Raw genomic sequence first — 22,878 nt, 5'->3', positions numbered from 1 at the left:
GTACTGTTGGATATAAAGTTGGGTGTCACTCTCTGTAAACTTTACAGGATGTCTCTGTAGGCCTGTAATTGGTAAGTTTCTCTCTCCTTTTCTAATAAATGTCTTCAGTTTCAATAAGACATTGTCCAGGGTTGGACATGATGACAGTGATAATAACCCCTGGAATATCAAGGATTAAACATTAACATGAACCTGCCACTGCTTTGTAAATGAATGTAAACAAAAACACAAACAAAATATTTATAGAAAACATAAGAAACATTTATTTATTGAAATACAAAAATGAACTGATCAGCTGAACGTTAATGAGAATGCCTTGTATCCAAAGTTTGTACACACATCAATCTTAGGACTGTTTCCCGCTGTACAAAGCACCTGAAACATAAAACATTCAGTTTATCACTGGATAAAAAGCCAACTTTATTTGCTACATTATATGATAAAAATAACCCTAACCCATGAGGTAATTACATTATTTGAAATTTCATTTTTTCCGAACTATTCTATCCTATGATTGCTTTAATTAGAATTGACCAGTAGGCTTTATAGCTTAAAAAATACAGCCATCTTTCTAAATCAAGTTTGATAATTCATATACAGTTTTTATCAATGGGCTTTTACAGAAATATTTTATCAGGTTTTCTGCTTAAAGACGCTAAATTGACAATAAAGCATATAAACAGTAATATTTAGACAATTATTAAATTTATGTTAAATTGCGTGTATATATCACTAGCTAATTTACAAAAAAAATAAATAAAAATCATCAAAATTTTCATTTGTAGGCAGTGAAGCACCTCTAACTTTATCTTTGTACTGTGCTAATCAGTTGTTTCTTGTCACATGTCATTTAACTTATTACGAAATGTAAAAATATTTCTGCCATGAACCTTTAATATTTCATTATTATATCTTAGTTTTAAATTGACTTAATTTATTACAAATTAATTGCATGAAATGATAATACACATATCTAGTACCTTGTGACTGCTGAGAGCTGTGTTGACAACAACACTGAACACGTTTGTAGGTGTGCAGGGAATCCGAGCCTTCTGATCACCGTTAACATACCAGTGATTTACATACGGCTCTCCTCCAGCAGAAATTATCTGGAATCAATATATTTAGGATAAATAAGTGAAATTTTAATACCTATTTTTAAACAAACATTACATCAATTAAGAAATGGAATCTGACACTATTAGAAATATAAGACTATTCAGAAAACAAGTTAATTGTAGATACTGTATTTAACCCAACAATTACATGCCCTCATCCCTACAAATCCTTCATCCTCCTTTTCATGTCTGAATTTTACTAAATTCAATCTAAAATTTACTGAAAATATGAAAAACATACCCTCCAGAGCACAAGTTTTACTGGAGTATAAGCAGCATGCCCAATTATATGTCTATATAATTTCAAGGTAAAGAAGACACAGCTTATACATTGGTATCTTTTGTGAACAAGAGCTGTTGGAGAACAGCAAAGCTCGCCTATTCAGAAGAAGTTGATGTTCAAGTATTTACTATTTAAACATGGAAATATGACAATTTAACAGACTCAAAAACCCCCTAAAGGGCCCCAAATTGGTTGTATTATCACGTTCAGCATCCATACACATTAGGAAAATAAAATCATAAACATTTATGATGACTTATGTTTAAACAATTGACAAAATAGAAACTTGCTCAAAAACTTTAACATGGAAATATGACAAATTAACAGACTCAAAAAACCCCTAAACTTGCTCAAAAACTTTAACATGGAAATATGACAAATTAACAGACTCAAAAAACCCCTAAAGGGCCCCAAATTGGTTGTATTGTCACGGTCAGCATCCATACACATAAGAAAATAAAATCATAAACATTTATAATGACTTAAGCTTAAACAATTGACGAAACAGAAACTTGCTCAAAAACTTTAACGTGAAATGGGACGCCAACGCCGACGCCGCCGCCAGGGTGACAACATTAGCTCCCCCTATTCTTCGAATAGGCGAGCTAAAAAGTAGCAAAATTTTGCTCCTATCCCCACCCCATTAATTCCCCCTAATTTTAGCGCCTGGGCACTTATTGAGTGAATATGATAAATATTGTTTCTGTTTGGAGTTCTTCATTCATACAAAGGCCTATACATGTATGGTTTGGGTCCTTTCTGGCCCCAAAGTCGTCAAATTTTCAAAACTACTATTTAGTATTTATTTATTGATAAACTGTTGGATTTTACATATCAGGTATATCCCTAATTTAATTGTAAAGATAGCTTTCTAATTTTGCAGCTTCAGTTGCCATGGTAACCACTTGAAATATGCATCAATTATGAAACTGTGGAAATTTTGACAATTTTGACCAATTTTTGATAGGTTTTTAATTTAGAAAACATATTTTTAATAATATATTTAGAACGCATATATACATGAAACAAAGTTTATATTTCTCCTAAAGATGTATTGGAAGTGCAGACATATTCTCAGTAAATATTCAATTTGTTCAATTATGTGCTCTTTAGTTTCATAGACAAAAATTTAGCAAATAATGGCCAAAATTGTCAAAATTTCCACATTTTCATACTTTATGCATATTTTGGATGGTTACCATGGCAACTGTATCTGCAAAATCAGAAAACTTTCATTATCATTGAATAAGGGATATACTGAATTTTCAAAATACAACAAATTAATCACTAGGTAACAGTTTTGAAAGTTTGATGGATTTGGGGCCAAAAAGGGCCTAAACCATACATAGTCCTTTAATTCATGTAACTATTCTACTCATAGTTTCACTCCCACAGTTTCTACGTTATATCTGAACCAACGTGTACCATGTTATTGTAAAACATGAATCAACGTGTACCATGTTATTGTAAAACATGAACCAATGTGTACCATGTTATTGTAAAACATGAACCAATGTGTACCATGTTATTGTAAAACATGAACCAATGTGTACCATGTTATTGTAAAACATGAACCAACGTGTACCATGTTATTGTAAAACATGAATCAACGTGTACCATGTTATTGTAAAACATGAACCAATGTGTACCATGTTATTGTAAAACATGAACCAATGTGTACCGTGTTATTGTAAAACATGAATCAATGTGTACCATGTTATTGTAAAACATGAATCAACGTGTACCATGTTATTGTAAAACATGAACCAATGTGTACCATGTTATTGTAAAACATGAACCAACGTGTACCATGTTATTGTAAAACATGAACCAACGTGTACCATGTTATTGTAAAACATGAATCAACGTGTACCATGTTATTGTAAAACATGAACCAATGTGTACCAATGTTATTGTATGAAAACATGAACCAATGTGTACCATGTTATTGTAAAACATGAACCAATGTGTACCATGTTATTGTAAAACATGAACCAATGTGTACCATGTTATTGTAAAACATGAACCAACGTGTACCATGTTATTGTAAAACATGAACCAATGTGTACCATGTTATTGTAAAACATGAACCAACGTGTACCATGTTATTGTAAAACATGAACCAACGTGTACCATGTTATTGTAAAACATGAACCAACGTGTACCATGTTATTGTAAAACATGAATCAATGTGTACCGTGTTATTGTAAAACATGAATCAACGTGTACCATGTTATTGTAAAACATGAATCAACGTGTACCATGTTATTGTAAAACATGAATCAATGTGTACCATGTTATTGTAAAACATGAATCAACGTGTACCATGTTATTGTAAAACATGAACCAATGTGTACCATGTTATTGTAAAACATGAACCAACGTGTACCGTGTTATTGTAAAACATGAATCAACGTGTACCATGTTATTGTAAAACATGAATCAACAGTGTACCATGTTATTGTAAAACATGAATCAACGTGTACCGTGTTATTGTAAAACATGAATCAACGTGTACCATGTTATTGTAAAACATGAACCAACGTGTACCATGTTATTGTAAAACATGAATCAACGTGTACCATGTTATTGTAAAACATGAATCAACGTGTACCGTGTTATTGTAAAACATGAACCAATTGTGTACCATGTTATTGTAAAACATGAACAATGTGTACCATGTTATTGTAAAACATGAACAACGTGTACCATGTTATTGTAAAACATGAATCAACGTGTACCATGTTATTGTAAAACATGAATCAACGTGTACCATGTTATTGTAAAACATGAATCAACGTGTACCATGTTATTGTAAAACATGAATCAATGTGTACCGTGTTATTGTAAAACATGAATCAATGTGTACCATGTTATTGTAAAACATGAATCAATGTGTACCATGTTATTGTAAAACATGAATCAACGTGTACCATGTTATTGTAAAACATGAACCAACGTGTACCATGTTATTGTAAAACATGAATCAATGTGTACCATGTTATTGTAAAACATGAACCAACGTGTACCATGTTATTGTAAAACATGAACCAATGTGTACCATGTTATTGTAAAACATGAACCAACGTGTACCATGTTATTGTAAAACATGAACCAACGTGTACCATGTTATTGTAAAACATGAACCAACGTGTACCATGTTATTGTAAAACATGAACCAATGTGTACCATGTTATTGTAAAACATGAACCAATGTGTACCATGTTATTGTAAAACATGAACCAATGTGTACCATGTTATTGTAAAACATGAACCAATGTGTACCATGTTATTGTAAAACATGAATCAACGTGTACCATGTTATTGTAAAACATGAACCAATGTGTACCATGTTATTGTAAAACATGAATCAACGTGTACCATGTTATTGTAAAACATGAATCAACGTGTACCATGTTATTGTAAAACATGAACCAACGTGTACCGTGTTATTGTAAAACATGAATCAACGTGTACCATGTTATTGTAAAACATGAACCAACGTGTACCATGTTATTGTAAAACATGAACCAACGTGTACCATGTTATTGTAAAACATGAACCAACGTGTACCATGTTATTGTAAAACATGAATCAATGTGTACCATGTTATTGTAAAACATGAATCAATGTGTACCATGTTATTGTAAAACATGAATCAACGTGTACCATGTTATTGTAAAACATGAACCAACGTGTACCATGTTATTGTAAAACATGAACCAACGTGTACCATGTTATTGTAAAACATGAATCAACGTGTACCATGTTATTGTAAAACATGAACCAATGTGTACCATGTTATTGTAAAACATGAATCAACGTGTACCGTGTTATTGTAAAACATGAACCAACGTGTACCATGTTATTGTAAAACATGAATCAACGTGTACCATGTTATTGTAAAACATGAACCAATGTGTACCATGTTATTGTAAAACATGAACCAATGTGTACCATGTTATTGTAAAACATGAACCAACGTGTACCATGTTATTGTAAAACATGAATCAACGTGTACCATGTTATTGTAAAACATGAACCAATGTGTACCATGTTATTGTAAAACATGAACCAACGTGTACCATGTTATTGTAAAACATGAACCAACGTGTACCATGTTATTGTAAAACATGAACCAACGTGTACCATGTTATTGTAAAACATGAACCAACGTGTACCATGTTATTGTAAAACATGAATCAACGTGTACCATGTTATTGTAAAACATGAATCAACGTGTACCATGTTATTGTAAAACATGAATCAACGTGTACCGTGTTATTGTAAAACATGAACAACGTGTACCATGTTATTGTAAAACATGAACCAACGTGTACCATGTTATTGTAAAACATGAATCAACGTGTACCATGTTATTGTAAAACATGAACCAACGTGTACCATGTTATTGTAAAACATGAATAACGTGTACCATGTTATTGTAAAACATGAACCAAACATGTGTACCAATTGTAAAACATGAATCAACGTGTACCATGTTATTGTAAAACATGAATCAACGTGTACCATGTTATTGTAAAACATGAATCAACGTGTACCATGTTATTGTAAAACATGAATCAACGTGTACCGTGTTATTGTAAAACATGAATCAACGTGTACCATGTTATTGTAAAACATGAATCAACGTGTACCATGTTATTGTAAAACATGAATCAACGTGTACCATGTTATTGTAAAACATGAATCAACGTGTACCATGTTATTGTAAAACATGAATCAACGTGTACCGTGTTATTGTAAAACATGAATCAACGTGTACCATGTTATTGTAAAACATGAATCAATGTGTACCATGTTATTGTAAAACATGAATCAACGTGTACCATGTTATTGTAAAACATGAATCAACGTGTACCATGTTATTGTAAAACATGAATCAACGTGTACCATGTTATTGTAAAACATGAACCAACGTGTACCATGTTATTGTAAAACATGAATCAATGTGTACCATGTTATTGTAAAACATGAACCAACGTGTACCATGTTATTGTAAAACATGAACCAATGTGTACCATGTTATTGTAAAACATGAACCAACGTGTACCGTGTTATTGTAAAACATGAATCAACGTGTACCATGTTATTGTAAAACATGAACCAACGTGTACCATGTTATTGTAAAACATGAACCAACGTGTACCATGTTATTGTAAAACATGAACCAACGTGTACCATGTTATTGTAAAACATGAATCAACGTTGTGTACCATGTTATTGTAAAACATGAATCAACGTGTACCATGTTATTGTAAAACATGAACCAATGTGTACCATGTTATTGTAAAACATGAATCAATGTGTACCATGTTATTGTAAAACATGAACCAACGTGTACCATGTTATTGTAAAACATGAATCAACGTGTACCATGTTATTGTAAAACATGAATCAACGTGTACCATGTTATTGTAAAACATGAACCAACGTGTACCATGTTATTGTAAAACATGAACCAACGTGTACCATGTTATTGTAAAACATGAATCAACGTGTACCATGTTATTGTAAAACATGAACCAACGTGTACCATGTTATTGTAAAACATGAATCAATGTGTACCATGTTATTGTAAAACATGAATCAACGTGTACCGTGTTATTGTAAAACATGAACCAATGTGTACCATGTTATTGTAAAACATGAACCAACGTGTACCATGTTATTGTAAAACATGAACCAACGTGTACCGTGTTATTGTAAAACATGAATCAACGTGTACCATGTTATTGTAAAACATGAATCAACGTGTACCATGTTATTGTAAAACATGAACCAACGTGTACCTGTTATTGTAAAACATGAATCACCATGTTATTGTAAAACATGAATCAACATGTACCATGTTATTGTAAAACATGAACCAACGTGTACCGTGTTATTGTAAAACATGAACCAATGTGTACCATGTTATTGTAAAACATGAATCAACGTGTAACCATGTTATTGTAAAAACATGAATCAACGTGTACCGTGTTATTGTAAAACATGAATCAACACATACATCCTCGTAAAACATGACGGTCTTCTGACAAACAGACGGTGTATCAAACACGTGGGATACCGACATCTTATTGACCAACACACCTGTGAATCAACTGTCACCATGGCTTTCTTGTAAAACAAGTTTTCAAGTTTACCGTGTTTTTTAAAACATGAATGCAATTCCGAGATGTACAATAAACAACAAAGTGAATAAATTATCAATCATTGTTTTTTTATGAAAGTAGCATTTACTAATTCATCTATTAGATAAAGATTTTTCTCCACTTCCAAACTCATTGTATAATCATGATAGAATCAACGTGTACCGTGTTATTGTAAAAACATGAAGATTTTCTTTTTTTCAACTCATACCGTATCCTCGTAAAATAACTGACGGTCCTTCTGACAAACAGACGGTGTATCAAACACGGTTGTTTGCCTCAAATCGTAGGTGCCACAGCGACACTTAGGACCACCGCCACAAACCTGTGGAGCAAGCAAGGTGCTTGTCAAATGGCTTTCTTGTTACAAAGAAACAAGTTTTCAGAGGTTTTTTTCTCTTTTTTTTTTCAATAGATTACAATAACAATCAAAGCTAATAATATTTACTTCAATTTTAAAATGAAAACTTTTTAATCCACATAACAAATTTTGACTACTCACCAGCAGTCAACACCTGTTTCCAATGGTTACACATCCCTAACCATTTCCCTAATTCTGGTCTGGCACATAACTAATGGAGAAAATCAGAATAAGATCAGTATCACATTCTATAATGAAGTTACTTTACACACCAGCATTTTTCTGTTTAATACCTGTCTTTAATATATTTATATGTCCCCCCCTACTCTGTCTGGTATGCATTTTGAAGCCGCCATGGCAAGCCCCAACCGACTAGAAAAATTTCAGAAATCGGAAGAAAAAAATTAAGAAGATGTTTTGCAGAAATCGGAATATTTGGAGATTAAAGCGGTAGGCGGAACATCAGCCTCAAATGCGGTAGATTCTGCCTGAATCGGTAGGGTTAACATGTCTGACATATCTCACAAAAGGTATAGAAATAATGTGGGTAGCTTGGCATCATTTTAAAAAGAAATAGTTTACAATGAATTGTTACACAATGGGAGAAAATTACAGATTCTACGTTACAGTCCTAGACTAGAGAAATAAAATGTTTTGTGCAGTTACCAAAATATTCATTTATATCGTTTATTTTCCACAGTTATATACGGATTTCTGATGTTCATTGAATTAAGGCCTACAGACAATTTTAAAGACTAACCTGTTTTTTGTATGGTTCTAGAGTATGGCCTACAGACAATTTTAAAGACTTACCTGATTTTTGTATGGTTCTAGAGTATGGCCTACAGACAATTTTAAAGACTTACCTGATTTTTGTATGGTTCTAGAGTATGTTGTGCAGATGATGGTTGTCTCATATCTTAAAAAGAACAATCATGTCAACTAATGATAAATCATATAGCAAATGTATGGTAAGAAATCAATAGGCATTCATTTGAGCATAACAGCTTCAAGCCAGTCCCTATCATGATTTCTGGAGATTCAATTTGGTAGAAATACCATCTTACAATAGTCTTAATCAACATTTCAAATTTACAGTGAAACCTGCCTTAACGACCACCTCTGTATAAAGACCACCAGCTGCTTATTGATAATAAGAACACTTTTTCAGGGTCACATATGGTTAATTTCAACATAATTTTTCCTGTCGCTTTGATAGTCTTTACAAGACAGATTTGATTGTACAAAATAAATGTATTTTATGCAGTTATTTAGTTGATTGTAAAATGTCAAAACAGCAATTAGAGACCTACAATTTAAAATGATAAACGTGATTCCGACTGTCTAGTCATTATTATACATGTTCAGTATGACAAGTACAGGGATAGTGTGTAAAGCAGCCTTGAAATGCAAGCATATAAACAAGGGGAGGTAACTGCTATAAATGTATGTTACTGATGATGACAGCCACAGTTCGGTAAAAAATGAAAACTATCAACAAGAAGCCCATGGGCCTTAATGATCAACTAATATCTGATAAAAATAAGTTATGTCATTTACTAGCCAACTGATGTCTTTTGTTCACGAAATAGGAACAAGATCTAATAGGTCTACATAAAATATTTCATTAAGTTTGGTGCATATTTACTCACATTATCATGTTTACAAGGTCCAATAATAATTATTAATGCAAAGAGAAATAACTCCGTAATTTACAGTCGAATAAAGTTGATTTTTTAAGTCCTCCGAGATATTTCCAATGTTAGTCTACTTACATTATTTCATTAAGCTCAGTCCATATTTACTCAAGCTATCATATTCACAAGGTACAATAATAATTATTAGTGTTAAGGGCAATAACTCTGTAAATTACCATCAAATCAAGTTGTTTTCAAACTCGTCCACAATCTGACCAATTTGAAACCTATATACTGTAGGAAAGCAAGGGCATCGACTCTCATACACTGTACAGGTAAGGGCAGAATTCAGATTTAGTGCTCTATACCATGAAACTCCTCATTTTCTCTATTTTATCAACAACTTACCCCAAATTTTAACAGTGCCATCTTCAGACGCTGTGGCACAAATCTGACCTTTATTTTTGAGGGACACACTGTGTACATAGTTGTCATGTCCAGCCAGACTGACCTGGAATACAAGAAATGGCAGTGTATCAGTCTGCAATTTTATGCACTAGTCCGATGTCCATGACTAGTAATTTTACAGCCGAACTAGTGCCAATTGTAATGAACTAGTCCGATTGGACTAGTGGCACTCCATTCTCTTAAAATCTTTAAATACTACATTTACAAGAACGGTGGTCAATTGCATTTTTCAACACATTTTGAGTGCATTCTTTATGCAATTATTTCATTCCGGATGCAATATTTTGTTAGAATTTGTGTTCACGAAAGCATCCATACTGTAATTTGGGTAAAAAATTGTAAACTGATACATGACTGAATTCGAAGTGCTGTCAAAGCAAAATAATTGTATATTTCATTTTGACTATTACTTAGATAGTCGGACTAGTAAAATATTGGGGTTGACTAGCCCAAAAGACTAGCAGCATATTAAATCAATGTCACAGACTGATGTATAAATAAAGAAATGTCAGATACCTACATGTATTCATATTATCAACCTTAATTAATGTCAATTGCATAGTTGGGTAGTAGATATCAACCTTGATCTGGCTATACATATTAATAGACAGTGTTCAGTAGAATATTTTGACCTTGACCTTGCTGTACATATAAATAGACAGTGTTTAAGTAGTATATATTGACCCTGACCTTGTTGTACATATAAATAAACAGTGTTTAGTAGTATATATTGACCTTGACCTTGTTGTACATATAAAATAAACAGTGTTTTGTAGTATATATTGACCTTGACCTTGTTATACATATATATAGACAGTGTTTAGTAGTATATATTGACCTTGACCTTGCTGTACATATAAATAAACAGTGTCCAGTAGTATATATTGACCTTGACCTTGTTGTATACATATAAATAGACAGTGTTTAGTAGTATATATTGACCTTGACCTTGTTATACATATAAATAGACAGTGTTTAGTAGTATATATTGACCTTGACCTTGCTGTACATTTAAATAGACAGTGTTAAGTAGTATATATATGACCTTGACTTTGCTGTACATATAAATAGACAGTGTTTAGTAGTATATATTGAACTTGACCTTGTTATACATATAAATAGAAAGTGTTTAGTAGTATATATTGACCTTGACCTTGCTGTACATATAAATAGACAGTGTTTAGTAGTATATATTGACCTTGACCTTGCTGTACATATAAATAAACAGTGTTTAGTAGTATATATTGACCTTGACCTTGTTATACATATAAATAGACAGTGTTTAGTAGTATATATTGACCTTGACCTTGTTATACATATAAATAGACAGTGTTTAGTAGTATATATTGACCTTGACCTTGCTGTACATATAAATAGACAGTGTTTAGTAGTATATATTGACCTTGACCTTGCTGTACATATAAATACCCTTACAGAAATATAAGGCCTCTGGCACACAGTTGCAGCAATATTGCAGCAATATAGCAGCAATATTGCTGCAATACATACTTTTTGTATGCAAATGAGTTTGCCGCACGCACTTGCCGCACCATAGCTGCACATATTTGTCGCACCAAAGCAGCACACACTTGCCGCAATAAAGCCGCACATAGTTGCAGCAATATTGCTGCAATACATACTTTTCATATGCAAATGAGTTTGCCGCACACACTTGCCGCACCAAAGCTGCACACACTTGCCGCACCAAGCAGCACACACATTTGCCGCAACAAAGCCGCACATAGTTGTGGCACCATAGCCGTTAGCTTCCTGGTTTATATTTAAATAAGTACAAAGGTATAAATAGAAAAGTTTGAAAAATCACAAGAGTCATTCTTTGATTCTTGGTACTTGCATTATGCAATATGACCTTTTGAATTCATTTGGTGATAAAATTAGTCTTAATCTTGAAAAAGAATTACCTTGTCAGCATCGAATGAAAATTATTGTTCCAGGACACATGAATTAAATAAAGTTATAGATACATGCACATTTCAGTGTTTGTGACATAAAATGACTATAAACCAATAAAAACAATTATATTGCCTAAATTTCACCAACAAACCTTATCAAATCCAAAACACTATCAGACTACAGACCACTTGTAACTTTTCATAAATCCAATGGAAAGAAGTTTTCTATTACCTCTGTCCTTCATTACACCACAACCTCTTGAATCAATGTTTGAATTGAAGGTCAACTGATTTTAACCTTTGCAAAGGATTATGGGAGTACCCATAATTCTTTGTTATACTGCCGCAATATTAGCAGCAATATTGCCGCAACCTTCCTAAAGTTTTCTGTGTATGATGCTTCTAGTACATTTTGCGGCACTATTCCTGCACACAGGTTTTTAAAGAAAAGTTTTCTTGCACGAAAGCTGCAATATTGCGGCAACGTAGCTGCAACAAAGTATTAGTGCGGCAATAGTGCCAGAACGGTGCGGCTAGCCACACTAACCTGCTCAATTGCTGCAGTAACTTGCTGCACACAGATCAGTGTGCCGCAATATAGCTGCTATATTGCAGCAATATTGCTGCACACTTAAGCTTTCTGCAAGGGTAGACAGTGTTTAGTAGTATATGTTGACCTTGACCTTGCTGTACATATAAATAGACAGTGTTTAGTAGTATATATTGACCTTGACCTTGCTGTACATAATAAAAATACAGTGTTTAGTAGTATATATTGAACTTGACCTTGTTATACATATAAAATAGACAGTGTTTAGTAGTATATATTATATTGACCTTGACCTTGCTGTACATATAAATAGACAGTGTTTAGTAGTATATATTGACCTTGACCTTGCTGTACATATAAATAGACAGTGTTAAGTAGTATATATTGACCTTGACCTTGTTATACATACCAGCTGTTCGCCCGTTTCCAAGTCCCAAACATAAACATTGTTGTCCCCACAACCAGCATAGAGACAGCACTGTGTTTCCTGAATTAAGATTTTGTTATTTGTGATTGTCAACTGATATAAAGTACAAAGAATTAAAATATATTCTTGCTCATTCTATTTAAAGGTATCAAGATTTTAGCAGCATGCATTCAGTATTGTTTCTAGCAAAACAACCAGTAAAACAAATACAAGTCCTCTAAATTTTATCTATCAACTGTATGTGTAAAACTAGTGTCCAACACAGAATGTAAATGAATATCACATTTTGTGTGATGCCATTTTATGGACAAGAGATCGCTATATTATACTAGGCTCTCCTGTTTTGTTAAAATCTTAAATGTCTTAATACATTGTGAAACAGGGTCAAGTGCTTCATTATTTTCTGTGCAGAATTTCAAGTGAAGAATTCCTTAAGTTGAGGAATGTTAATGATATACATAGCTTGTATATGTTGTGTATACATATTAATTGAGACTGCACTATCAGTGTTATAATACCTGTTTGTCTATTACAATGGTGTTGACTTCGGTTTGATAGAATGGCCCTCTGCAACAAATTATACATACATGTAATTAATCCTAAGAAAACTGTTTCATTAAGCAACTAATTAAAATAGAAAAAAAAAAGTTTTCAATATTGGGTTCCATGATGTTGTGATATACATTGTATCCCCATTATTCCAAGGTGTCACAGAGCCCGACTGAGAGATAAAAACATCCAACACGACAGGATCAAGAATAATACATAGAATATGACACCTTATTCTTATATCATCAGAATGAATATGCAACATAAATTAGAACTTGTTAAGCTCTTTCGCATAAGCTGTTAATGAAATCATTTTAAATCAATGCACAGTTCTTTGCACTGTTCTCACATGGGAAAGACATAATTTCAATTCTGTATTTGTGTCATCAATATTCACTGAGAACCACAAATTCATTTTTCTTAAATGAAAATAATTCAAAAAATCTTTTTTGATAATTTCTTTAAAGTAGCTCCACCGCCGACAGAGCACAAATGATATTCATCCTTTGAACAATAATTGGTGTTTAATTGTGTATAAATATGTTTAATTAACATAAAAATTAATATAACATAATTTATTTTGCTTTTGGTGCATGCACAATCAGTACTTCATTCCATAAGAGGATATAGTGCCACAGAATTTGTTCGGGGTGCAATTAATATTTTTTAAATTTCTAACTTGAAGTAAAATTAGAAGATCAAACTTTTCAATGGTGGTTAAAGTGTAAAGTAAGTAACTTTTTTAACTGAAGAAAAATACTTATTCGTCTGCTCCTGTTTTTAATAATGAAAAAATACCATTTGTCAGCGGTGGAGCATTTATAATAATTCACAATTAACTAAAAATAGTTTCCCCATCTCAGCATCATTTACTATTAATTATATTATAATCTTGTTAACATTGATGCACTTACTTTTTAGGAATTCCCCATGACCATATTACTTTTGGAGACTGAAACAGAGCAAAGTTGAACTTGTAACATAGCAGTGATGCATTGCTGGAAAAGGGAGGTAATCCATATCAAACTGTCTTTGGTGATCCTTGAAGTGTGTATATAAAGGGAAGTAATTTATATAAAACATTGCCTTCAGTGATTCTTGAAGTGTGGGTATATAAAGGGAGGTAATCCAAATCAAACTTTAATTTATTTCTGGGCAAGGTAACAATAAATTATATGTAATATAATGCCAAAGGGAGGTAACAGGGCCAAGTCAGGGAGTTTTGAACTGATATTTTTTCATTGATTAATAAAAAGTACACATTACTGTTGAACTGTATTTAAATATACTGTGTGTACAATACTCTTTAAAGAACAGAGATGGAAAACTACATACAATAATAAAGAACAGCTTACAGAAGGGATGATATTGAAATTTTTCATTTACTTGGATTACAAGATGTAAATTTAACAGTACCTTGTTGAGTATGTCTGTCCACTTCCAGGAACATATGGGCCCATTTCCACCACTTAAAACACATCATACATATGTTAATCAGAAGATCTGGATTAAAATAGAACTATGAAAAATGCCCACAATCTGTTCTTATACTTTTGTTCATCCTGCAAACTCTCATATCAATCTGTTTCTGTTATCGGGTGTAGATAATGGGATAGCCTCTGAAGTGGCATTAAAACATGGTTTGAGCTGACATTCCATTAATAGGGTAATTTTCACATAAAATGGGGTCTTTTTGTACAAAATGTATTATCAGAAAGTTAGGTGTTTTTTTATTTTCTAAACAACAAAAACAGATCCTATACAAGCAACCATAACATTCATTTAAATGATTTAATAGATTATATAGAAAAATATATACTTTACCTGATTAAAAATATATCTGATGAAGCCAGACAAAATATTGCCCCTTCCTCTGATGCTGCAACCATAAAGTATTATATTCTTTTAAAAATTATTCAATTTTTTTTTTCAAACAAATACATGTAGTATATCATTTTGAACTACACATATTTTAAAAATTAACACGAGATCTAAGAGGGATCTTGGCACTCAAACATGCAGAGAGATTAATGTCATTCAAAGGAGGATCTTTTTCCTAGTAATGCTTTTCCCTTCTTTCCCTCATCATTCAATTATTTGATATACACATGGAAAATACATGATTAATCTCTACATAGTGGTAAATCACTTTTATCAATATCGCAGATAGCTATGTATAGAGTCAGCTCAACTGATCCAAAACTGCAATATGCAAGAGGAACCTTACATTTTATGAAATTTGAGGAGAATCCATCCAGTACTTTCTGAGAAATAGCATTTAATACTAATTGTTTATGGATAAAGGATGGGCAAATGAATGGGGAAACAAGAGGCCCAGAGGGCCTGTATCGCTCACCTGGTTTGTAATGCCAAGTAATGTTCTGAATACAGGGTCATTGTTTCTTTTCTGAAGGAATTTTAATATTAACCTCTAAGTCCCCTATTGGGCCCCACCCCTCCTGCCCCCAGGGGGTCAGAGCCAAAGTTCTGTTCTCCTTCCCCAAAGGATGTTTATGGCCAAATGTGGTCACAATCCAAGCAAAACTCTAGGACAAGTAGTGATTTATAGGATTTACCTCTATTTCCCCTATTGGGCCCCACCCGTCCTGCCCCAGGGTGACCACAGCCAAAATTTATACAAGTTCTGTTCCCCTTCCCCCAAGGATGTTTGTGGCCAAATTTGGTTACATTCCATGCAGAACTCTAGGACAAGTAGCGATTTAAAGGATTAACTCTATTTCCCCTATTGGGCCCCGCCCCTCCTGCCCCCGGGGGGTCAGAGCCAAAATTTATACAAGTTCTGTTCCGCTTCCAAAAAGGATGTTTGTGGGCAAATTTGGTTACAATTCATGTAGAACTCTAAGACTAGTAGCAATTTAAAGGATTTACCTCTATTTCCCCTATTGGGCCCCGCCCCTCCTGCCCCCGGGGGACCAGAGCCAAAATTTATACAAGTTCTGTTTCCCCTCCGCCAAGGATGTTTGTGGCTAATTTTGGTTACAATCCATGCTGAACTCTAGGACAAGTAGCGATTTAAAGAATTTACCTCTATTTCCCCTATTGGGCCCCGCCCCTCCTGCCCCCGGGGGGCAAGAGCCAAAATTTATACAAACTCAGTTCTTATTCTCCCAAGGGTATTTCTGGCCAAATTTGGTTACAATCCATGTAGAACTCTATGACTAGTAGCGATTTAAAGGATTTTCCTCTATTTCCCCTATTGGGCCCCGCCCCTCCTGCCCCGGGGGGTCAGAGCCAAAATTTATACAAATTCTGGTCCGCTTCAAAAACGGATGTTTGTGGCCAAATTTGGATACAATTCATGTAGAACTCTATGACAAGTAGCGATATAAAGGATTTACCTCTATTTCCCCTATTGGGCCCCGCCCCTCCTGCCCCCAGGGGACCAGAGCCAAAATTTATACAAAATCTGTTCCCCTTCCCCCAAGGATGTTTGTGGCCAAATTTGGTTACATTCCATTCAGAACTCTATGACTAGTAGCGATTTTAAGGATTTACCTCTATTTCCCCTATTGGGTCCCGCCCCTCCTGCCCCTGGGGGGTCAGAGCCAAAATTTATACAAGTTCTGTCCCCCCTCCCCCAAGGATGTTTGTGGCTAATTTTGGTTACAATCCATGCAGAACTCTAGGACTAGTAGCGTTTTAAAGGATTTACCTCTATTTCCCCTATTGGGCCCCACCCCTCCTGCCCCCGGGGGGTCAGAGCCAAAATTTATACAAGTTCTGTTCCCCTTCCCCTAAGGATGTTTGTGGCCAAATTTGGTTACAATCCATGCAGATCTCTAGGACAAGTAGCGATTTAAAAGATTTACCTCTATTACCCCTATTTGGGCCCCGCCCTCCTGCCCCCGGGGGGTCAGAGCCAAAATTTATACAAGTTCTGTTCCCCCTCCCCCAAGGATGCTTGTGGCCAAATTTGGTTACAATCCATGCAGAACTCTATGACTAGTAGCGATTTAAAGGAAATGTTGACGGACGGACGGACGGACGGACGGACGGACGGACGACGGACGACGGACGACGGACGCCGGACGCCGCGCCATGACATAAGCTCACCGGCCCTTCGGGCCAGGTGAGCGAAAAAAACACTGTCTGATGATGGTGGGCTAAAAATCAGTCTAGATCTGTACACATTTTTCTTTCTTATGCTACTATTCTAAACTCTCAAAATTTTTCAAGTATAACCTTTAATGAATAATTACCTTTGAAAGAGTAAATTGGCTTCCAGAGAGATTCTGTGCTGTCAGGAGAGAGAGCTGTTGACAAACTTAAACAAACAAATTGATCAGTACATGATGAATAGATTGAAAATACCAAAATACATACTTAAAGAATAATTTCCATTTTATCACACATAATATGTTTAACAGTGACTTGGCGTATGCAATATTTCAATACAAATTAACATGGCAAGCCATATACATTGGTTTTAGTAAATGGGAAATTCAATTTTACTCCAATAAATTAAGTTACTATTCTAAGAGTGAAAACAAGAGGCCCAGAGGGCCTGTATCGCTCACCTGGTTGGTAATGCCAAGTAATGTTCTGAATACAAGTTCATTGTTTATTTTCTGAAGGAATTTGAATATTAACCTCTAATTCCCGTATTGAGCCCCACTGCTCTAGGGGGTCAAAGCCAAAATTTATACGAATTCTGTTAACCCCAAGGATGTTTCTGGCCAAATTTTGGGTGGTACAATCCATGCAGAACTCTAGGACAAGTAGCGATTTTTAGGATTTACCTCTATTTCCCTTAACAGGCCCCGCCCCTCCTGCCCCCCGGGGGTCAGAGCCAAAATTTATACAAGTTCTGGTCCCCTTCCCCCAGGATGTTTCTGGCCAAATTTGGTTACAATCCATGCAGAACTCTAGGACAAGTAGCAATTTATAGAATTTACCTCTATTTCCCCTATTGGGCCCCGCCCCTCCTGCCCCCCGGGGTCAGAGCCAAAATTTATACAAGTTCTGGTCCCCTTCCACCAAGGATGTTTCTGGCCAAATTTGGTTACAATCCATGCAGAACTCTAGGACAAGTAGCGATTTATAGAATTTACCTCTATTTCCCCTATTGGGCCCCGCCCCTCCTGCCCCCTTGGGGTCAGAGCCAAAATTTATACAAGTTCTGTTCCCCTTCCCCCAAGGATGTTTGTGGCCAAATTTGGTTACAATCCATGCAGAACTCTAGGACAAGTAGCGATTTATAGAATTTACCTCCATTTCCCCTATTGGGCCCCGCCCCTCCTGCCCCCGAGGGGTCAGAGCCAAAATTTATACAAGTTCTGTTCCCCTTCCCCCAAGGATGTTTGTGGCCAAATTTGGTTACAATCCATGCATGCAGAACTCTAGGACAAGTAGCGATTTATAGAATTTACCTCTATTTCCCCTATTGGGCCCCGCCCCTCCTGCCCCCCGGGGGTCAGAGCCAAAATTTATACAAGTTCTGGTCCCCTTCCCCCAAGGATGTTTCTGGCCAAATTTAGTTACAATCCATGCAGAACTCTAGGACAAGTAGCGATTTATAGAATTTACCTCTATTTCCCCTATTGGGCCCCGCCCCTCCTGCCCCCTTGGGGTCAGAGCCAAAATTTATACAAGTTCTGGTCCCCTTCCCCCAAAATGTTTCTGGCCAAATTTCGTTACAATCCATGCAGAACTCTAGGACAAGTAGCGATTTATAGGATTTACCTCCATTTCCCCTATTGGGCCCCGCCCCTCCTGCCCCCGAGGGGTCAGAGCCAAAATTTATACAAGTTCTGTTCCCCTTCCCCCAAGGATGTTTCTGGCCAAATTTGGTTACAATCCATGCAGAACTCTAGGACAAGTAGCGATTTATAGGATTTACCTCTATTTCCCCTATTGGGCCCCGCCCCTCTTGCCCCCTTGGGGTCAGAGCCAAAATTTATACAAGTTCTGTTCCCCTTCCCCCAAGGATGTTTCTGGCCAAATTTGGTTACAATCCATGCAGAACTCAAGGACAAGTAGCGATTTATAGAATTTACCTCTATTTCCCCTATTGGGCCCCGCCCCTCCTGCCCCCAGGGGGTCAGAGCCAAAATTTATACAAGTTCTGTTCCCCTTCCCCCAAGGATGTTTGTGGCCAAATTTGGTTACAATCCATTCAGAACTCTATGACTAGTAGCAATTTAAAGGAAATGTTGACGGACGGACGGACGGACGGACGGACGACGGACGACGACGGACGGACGACGGACGACGGACGCCGCGCCATGACATAAGCTCACCGGCCCTTCGGGCCAGGTGAGCTAAAAAACTGTTTCTTCAAAGCAATAAAATTATGGAACATTTGATTATTTGTGCAATATCACATTCAAAGGCAAGCTATGAAAGCTGACAATCTATACTATGAAGATGTATTGTCAATTGAATTTACAAAGTGTGTAAAAGCTGTCAGTCTTTTAGAAATAATTCAACAATATTTGTATATGGTGGGTTTTTGACTTACTAACTACATAAATGTATAAGTTACATGTAAGTTCAAAACCCACAATAGGCAAATTTTATTGAATTATTGAACACCTTGAAAGTTGAATTATATGTTTCAGCTTGTTTAGACTGATGAAGTCATTATATAATAATTAGTAAAGGCCAATTTATATATGCAATATAACAAGCTTACAACTGTATAAATCAATCTTATGTCAAATCATTGAAATTACCTGAAAATTGCAATGTATCCATGGTTATTTGCTGCAGCCAGGAATTTTCCACATGGGGAAAAACATTGTGCAAATACAGATGTGTGATATTGTCTACGGGCCGTCAGACTCCTGTCTTGCTGAAATACCAACACAGTCAATGTAATGGAGGGATCTGTACATATTGTCAGATTTTGTCTTAAGGTAGGTCCATACTTTTGAAAATCGCGCCAATTTATATGACGCTATACCGGAAGTTGCGGAGGTTGTTTTGAATTCCAGAATGGTTTCCGATACGCCACGACATCACACTTGGATATTTTTTCAATGGGTGAAAATTGTCTACATATAATATTGAATGTTTAAAATCATTAAATAAATCAAATAAAAGCAGTGAAGTGAAAATTATATGCTATCTCTGTGGTTTTTGCGGTCCCTGTCGTAAATGGGAATGGATTTTTAAACACCGGAAGTGCCGTTCGTCGCTATAAATCATAAGAGGGGACCCGGCCGGACCGAAATTCCGGAGTTCTAAAAAAAATCGCATACGGATTTCTTTTAAACACACAATTTGGAGAAAATCATAAAAACAAACAGACATAAACCAGATATAATATCACAAAAGCGTATGAACTGATGTGGAATGTTTTTTTGCGGCATGATTTTCAAAAAATAGTCAAATATAACCCATCTTAGCACTGGATGAAACGGGGGTAGGGTTGCGAGTTACAAACTTCAAGCTTACAAAATTGTGAAATTTTGATCGAGGACCCTGTGTTTTTATATGATACTTGAAAAACATATTACCTTGGGCATATCATATACAAATATTGTGAAATTGACATGGGTTTTCATTTCCTTTTTGGCCTATTCATTGATTTTTTACGGGCGAAAATATGGCAAAACATGATAATTACGTATAGAAACGGTCCTGGGAAATAACAAAAATTAGTTAGCATTTGTAAAAATAAAATAGTTTTGTATATTGTTCTATCGTAAGAAATTTAGGACAAAAAATCAACAGGATCGAGACTATATTCACCCTAATATAACAGAAAACATAATTTTACGAATTTTTCTATTTTCGGTCAGCAAATTTGCATGGATGGTATATTTCAAGCTCAAATATCTCAAAAAGTAATTCGAGAACACCCATTTATCGTTACAGATTTGAAATCTACATGAAAAATGCAAGAAAATAAGACCTGTTAGAAAAAAATGACATGGGTTTTCCCAAAAGTATGGAGCTACCTTAAGTATTTATTCATGCTAACAGGTCAAGTCTAGATCTCCAAACAGAAATATAAAAGTTGAAAAAACATTGGAGTTATATATATAAAATACCTTAAGTTATACAGGGTTCTAAATTAACACTCGCATACTCGCCAAATGCGAGTTGGTTTTTGAAGTGGCGAGTGGAAATAGTATTGTACTTGCATTTTTTGGCAAGCGGGTGCATTGTTTGTCATTCTAAATAACATATACAGTTACTAAATATTCAAATCAATACACCTGTCATAAATTATATGCCAAATTATAGCCTAAATGAATCGTGAAACGAAAGCACAACGTTCCACACAAATAGTGCACCGTCTTGTTGACACTTTGAAATACTGTATAATTTTGCTTATTATATAAGCGTCTCAATAACAGTGACATTGGTATGACGTTCTGTGAAAAAAACTTTCTTTCTAATATTTTACGTAGTTTGCTTAAATGGCTGACATAACAAAGTTCTTTCAGCCGGCAAAATTGAAAAGCGTGCACAAGATGAAAAAGGACTACTAAATACTGTTGTTATTTACAGTTAAGTTAAGACAAAAAACTTTTAATCTTATATTAGGTTTTTTTTTATCATTTTTATTTTTATTTGCACAAACTGCACATAGTAGTCATTCTAAAAATAAAAAGTCATTTAACTTACTACACTTGCATAGTGACACTAAAACGAAAAACATACATTGTTATTTAAATAAATAGATAAGTTATCTATATGAATTGGTTGGTTTTTAAGAATGATTTCAAAATGACAAGCAAGTTTCTGATTGGGGAGTTAAAATTTTACCAAATTGGCACAAATGGATAGTGGCTTAAAAAGTTAAATTCTACCCCTGCAATATAATTAACTCACATTATTTATAAGTATTTACATTTGTAAATAATGGTGATGGGATTTATGATCAGACAGATGATATGATCTATCTATCAAATTTAAAATATTTAATAAATGATGGTAGCCAGTGAATGTAGAATATGAACATTGAAGCTGAGGATGAGGATGGTGATGGTGGTGGTATCACAAATGCAAATTGTACTTCGAATTACAACACTATTCATTGGCTATTATACAGCAACGTACATGTACACAGCACTGTACAATGCACGTGGGGGTATTGATAGAACAGAAAATCAAGATGTTGTTTGTAACATCATACACTGTACATGTATCACTTATCCATTAAAGAGTTACTGTACTGTACTGTACACGTGCGTTTGCACCTAGTTTTAAGTGTGATTGTTGGCCAATTATACATTCTATTGTCATGAATTATACAATAAATAATACTCGTTCAAAATACAGATACCTCTTTCATGATCTGTCTTCGCTTCAAGCTCAATAAGCAGTTGATAATTAACTGATCATGGGAAATTAAATTACAATTTTCCCGCAACCGGATGCCAAGAAGACTTGTCTAATTTTAGAAAGGCGACCGGACCGGATTCG

The 22,878-nt window shown here is 34.9% G+C and overlaps 1 protein-coding gene across 1 annotated transcript; it reads right to left on the bottom strand.

Moving 5' to 3' along the window:
• Positions 1-239: 239 nt before the first annotated feature.
• Positions 240-22,841, bottom strand: LOC138331860 (THO complex subunit 6 homolog). The gene is given in 16 exon segments (XM_069279686.1): positions 240-375; positions 981-1,109; positions 7,786-7,899; positions 8,073-8,099; positions 8,102-8,146; positions 8,802-8,854; positions 9,981-10,083; positions 12,913-12,990; positions 13,449-13,497; positions 14,394-14,431; positions 14,896-14,947; positions 15,304-15,358; positions 17,700-17,764; positions 20,175-20,293; positions 22,078-22,095; positions 22,739-22,841. Coding segments are annotated over 16 exon segments (1,038 nt in total). The 5' UTR covers positions 22,748-22,841; the 3' UTR covers positions 240-291.
• Between the last annotated feature and the right edge of the window lie 37 nt (positions 22,842-22,878).

This window comes from Argopecten irradians, chromosome 9, assembly GCF_041381155.1.
Source record: "Argopecten irradians isolate NY chromosome 9, Ai_NY, whole genome shotgun sequence".
Classification (NCBI taxonomy): Eukaryota; Metazoa; Mollusca; class Bivalvia; order Pectinida; family Pectinidae; genus Argopecten; species Argopecten irradians.
This window is presented reverse-complemented; position numbering and strand designations above follow the sequence as displayed.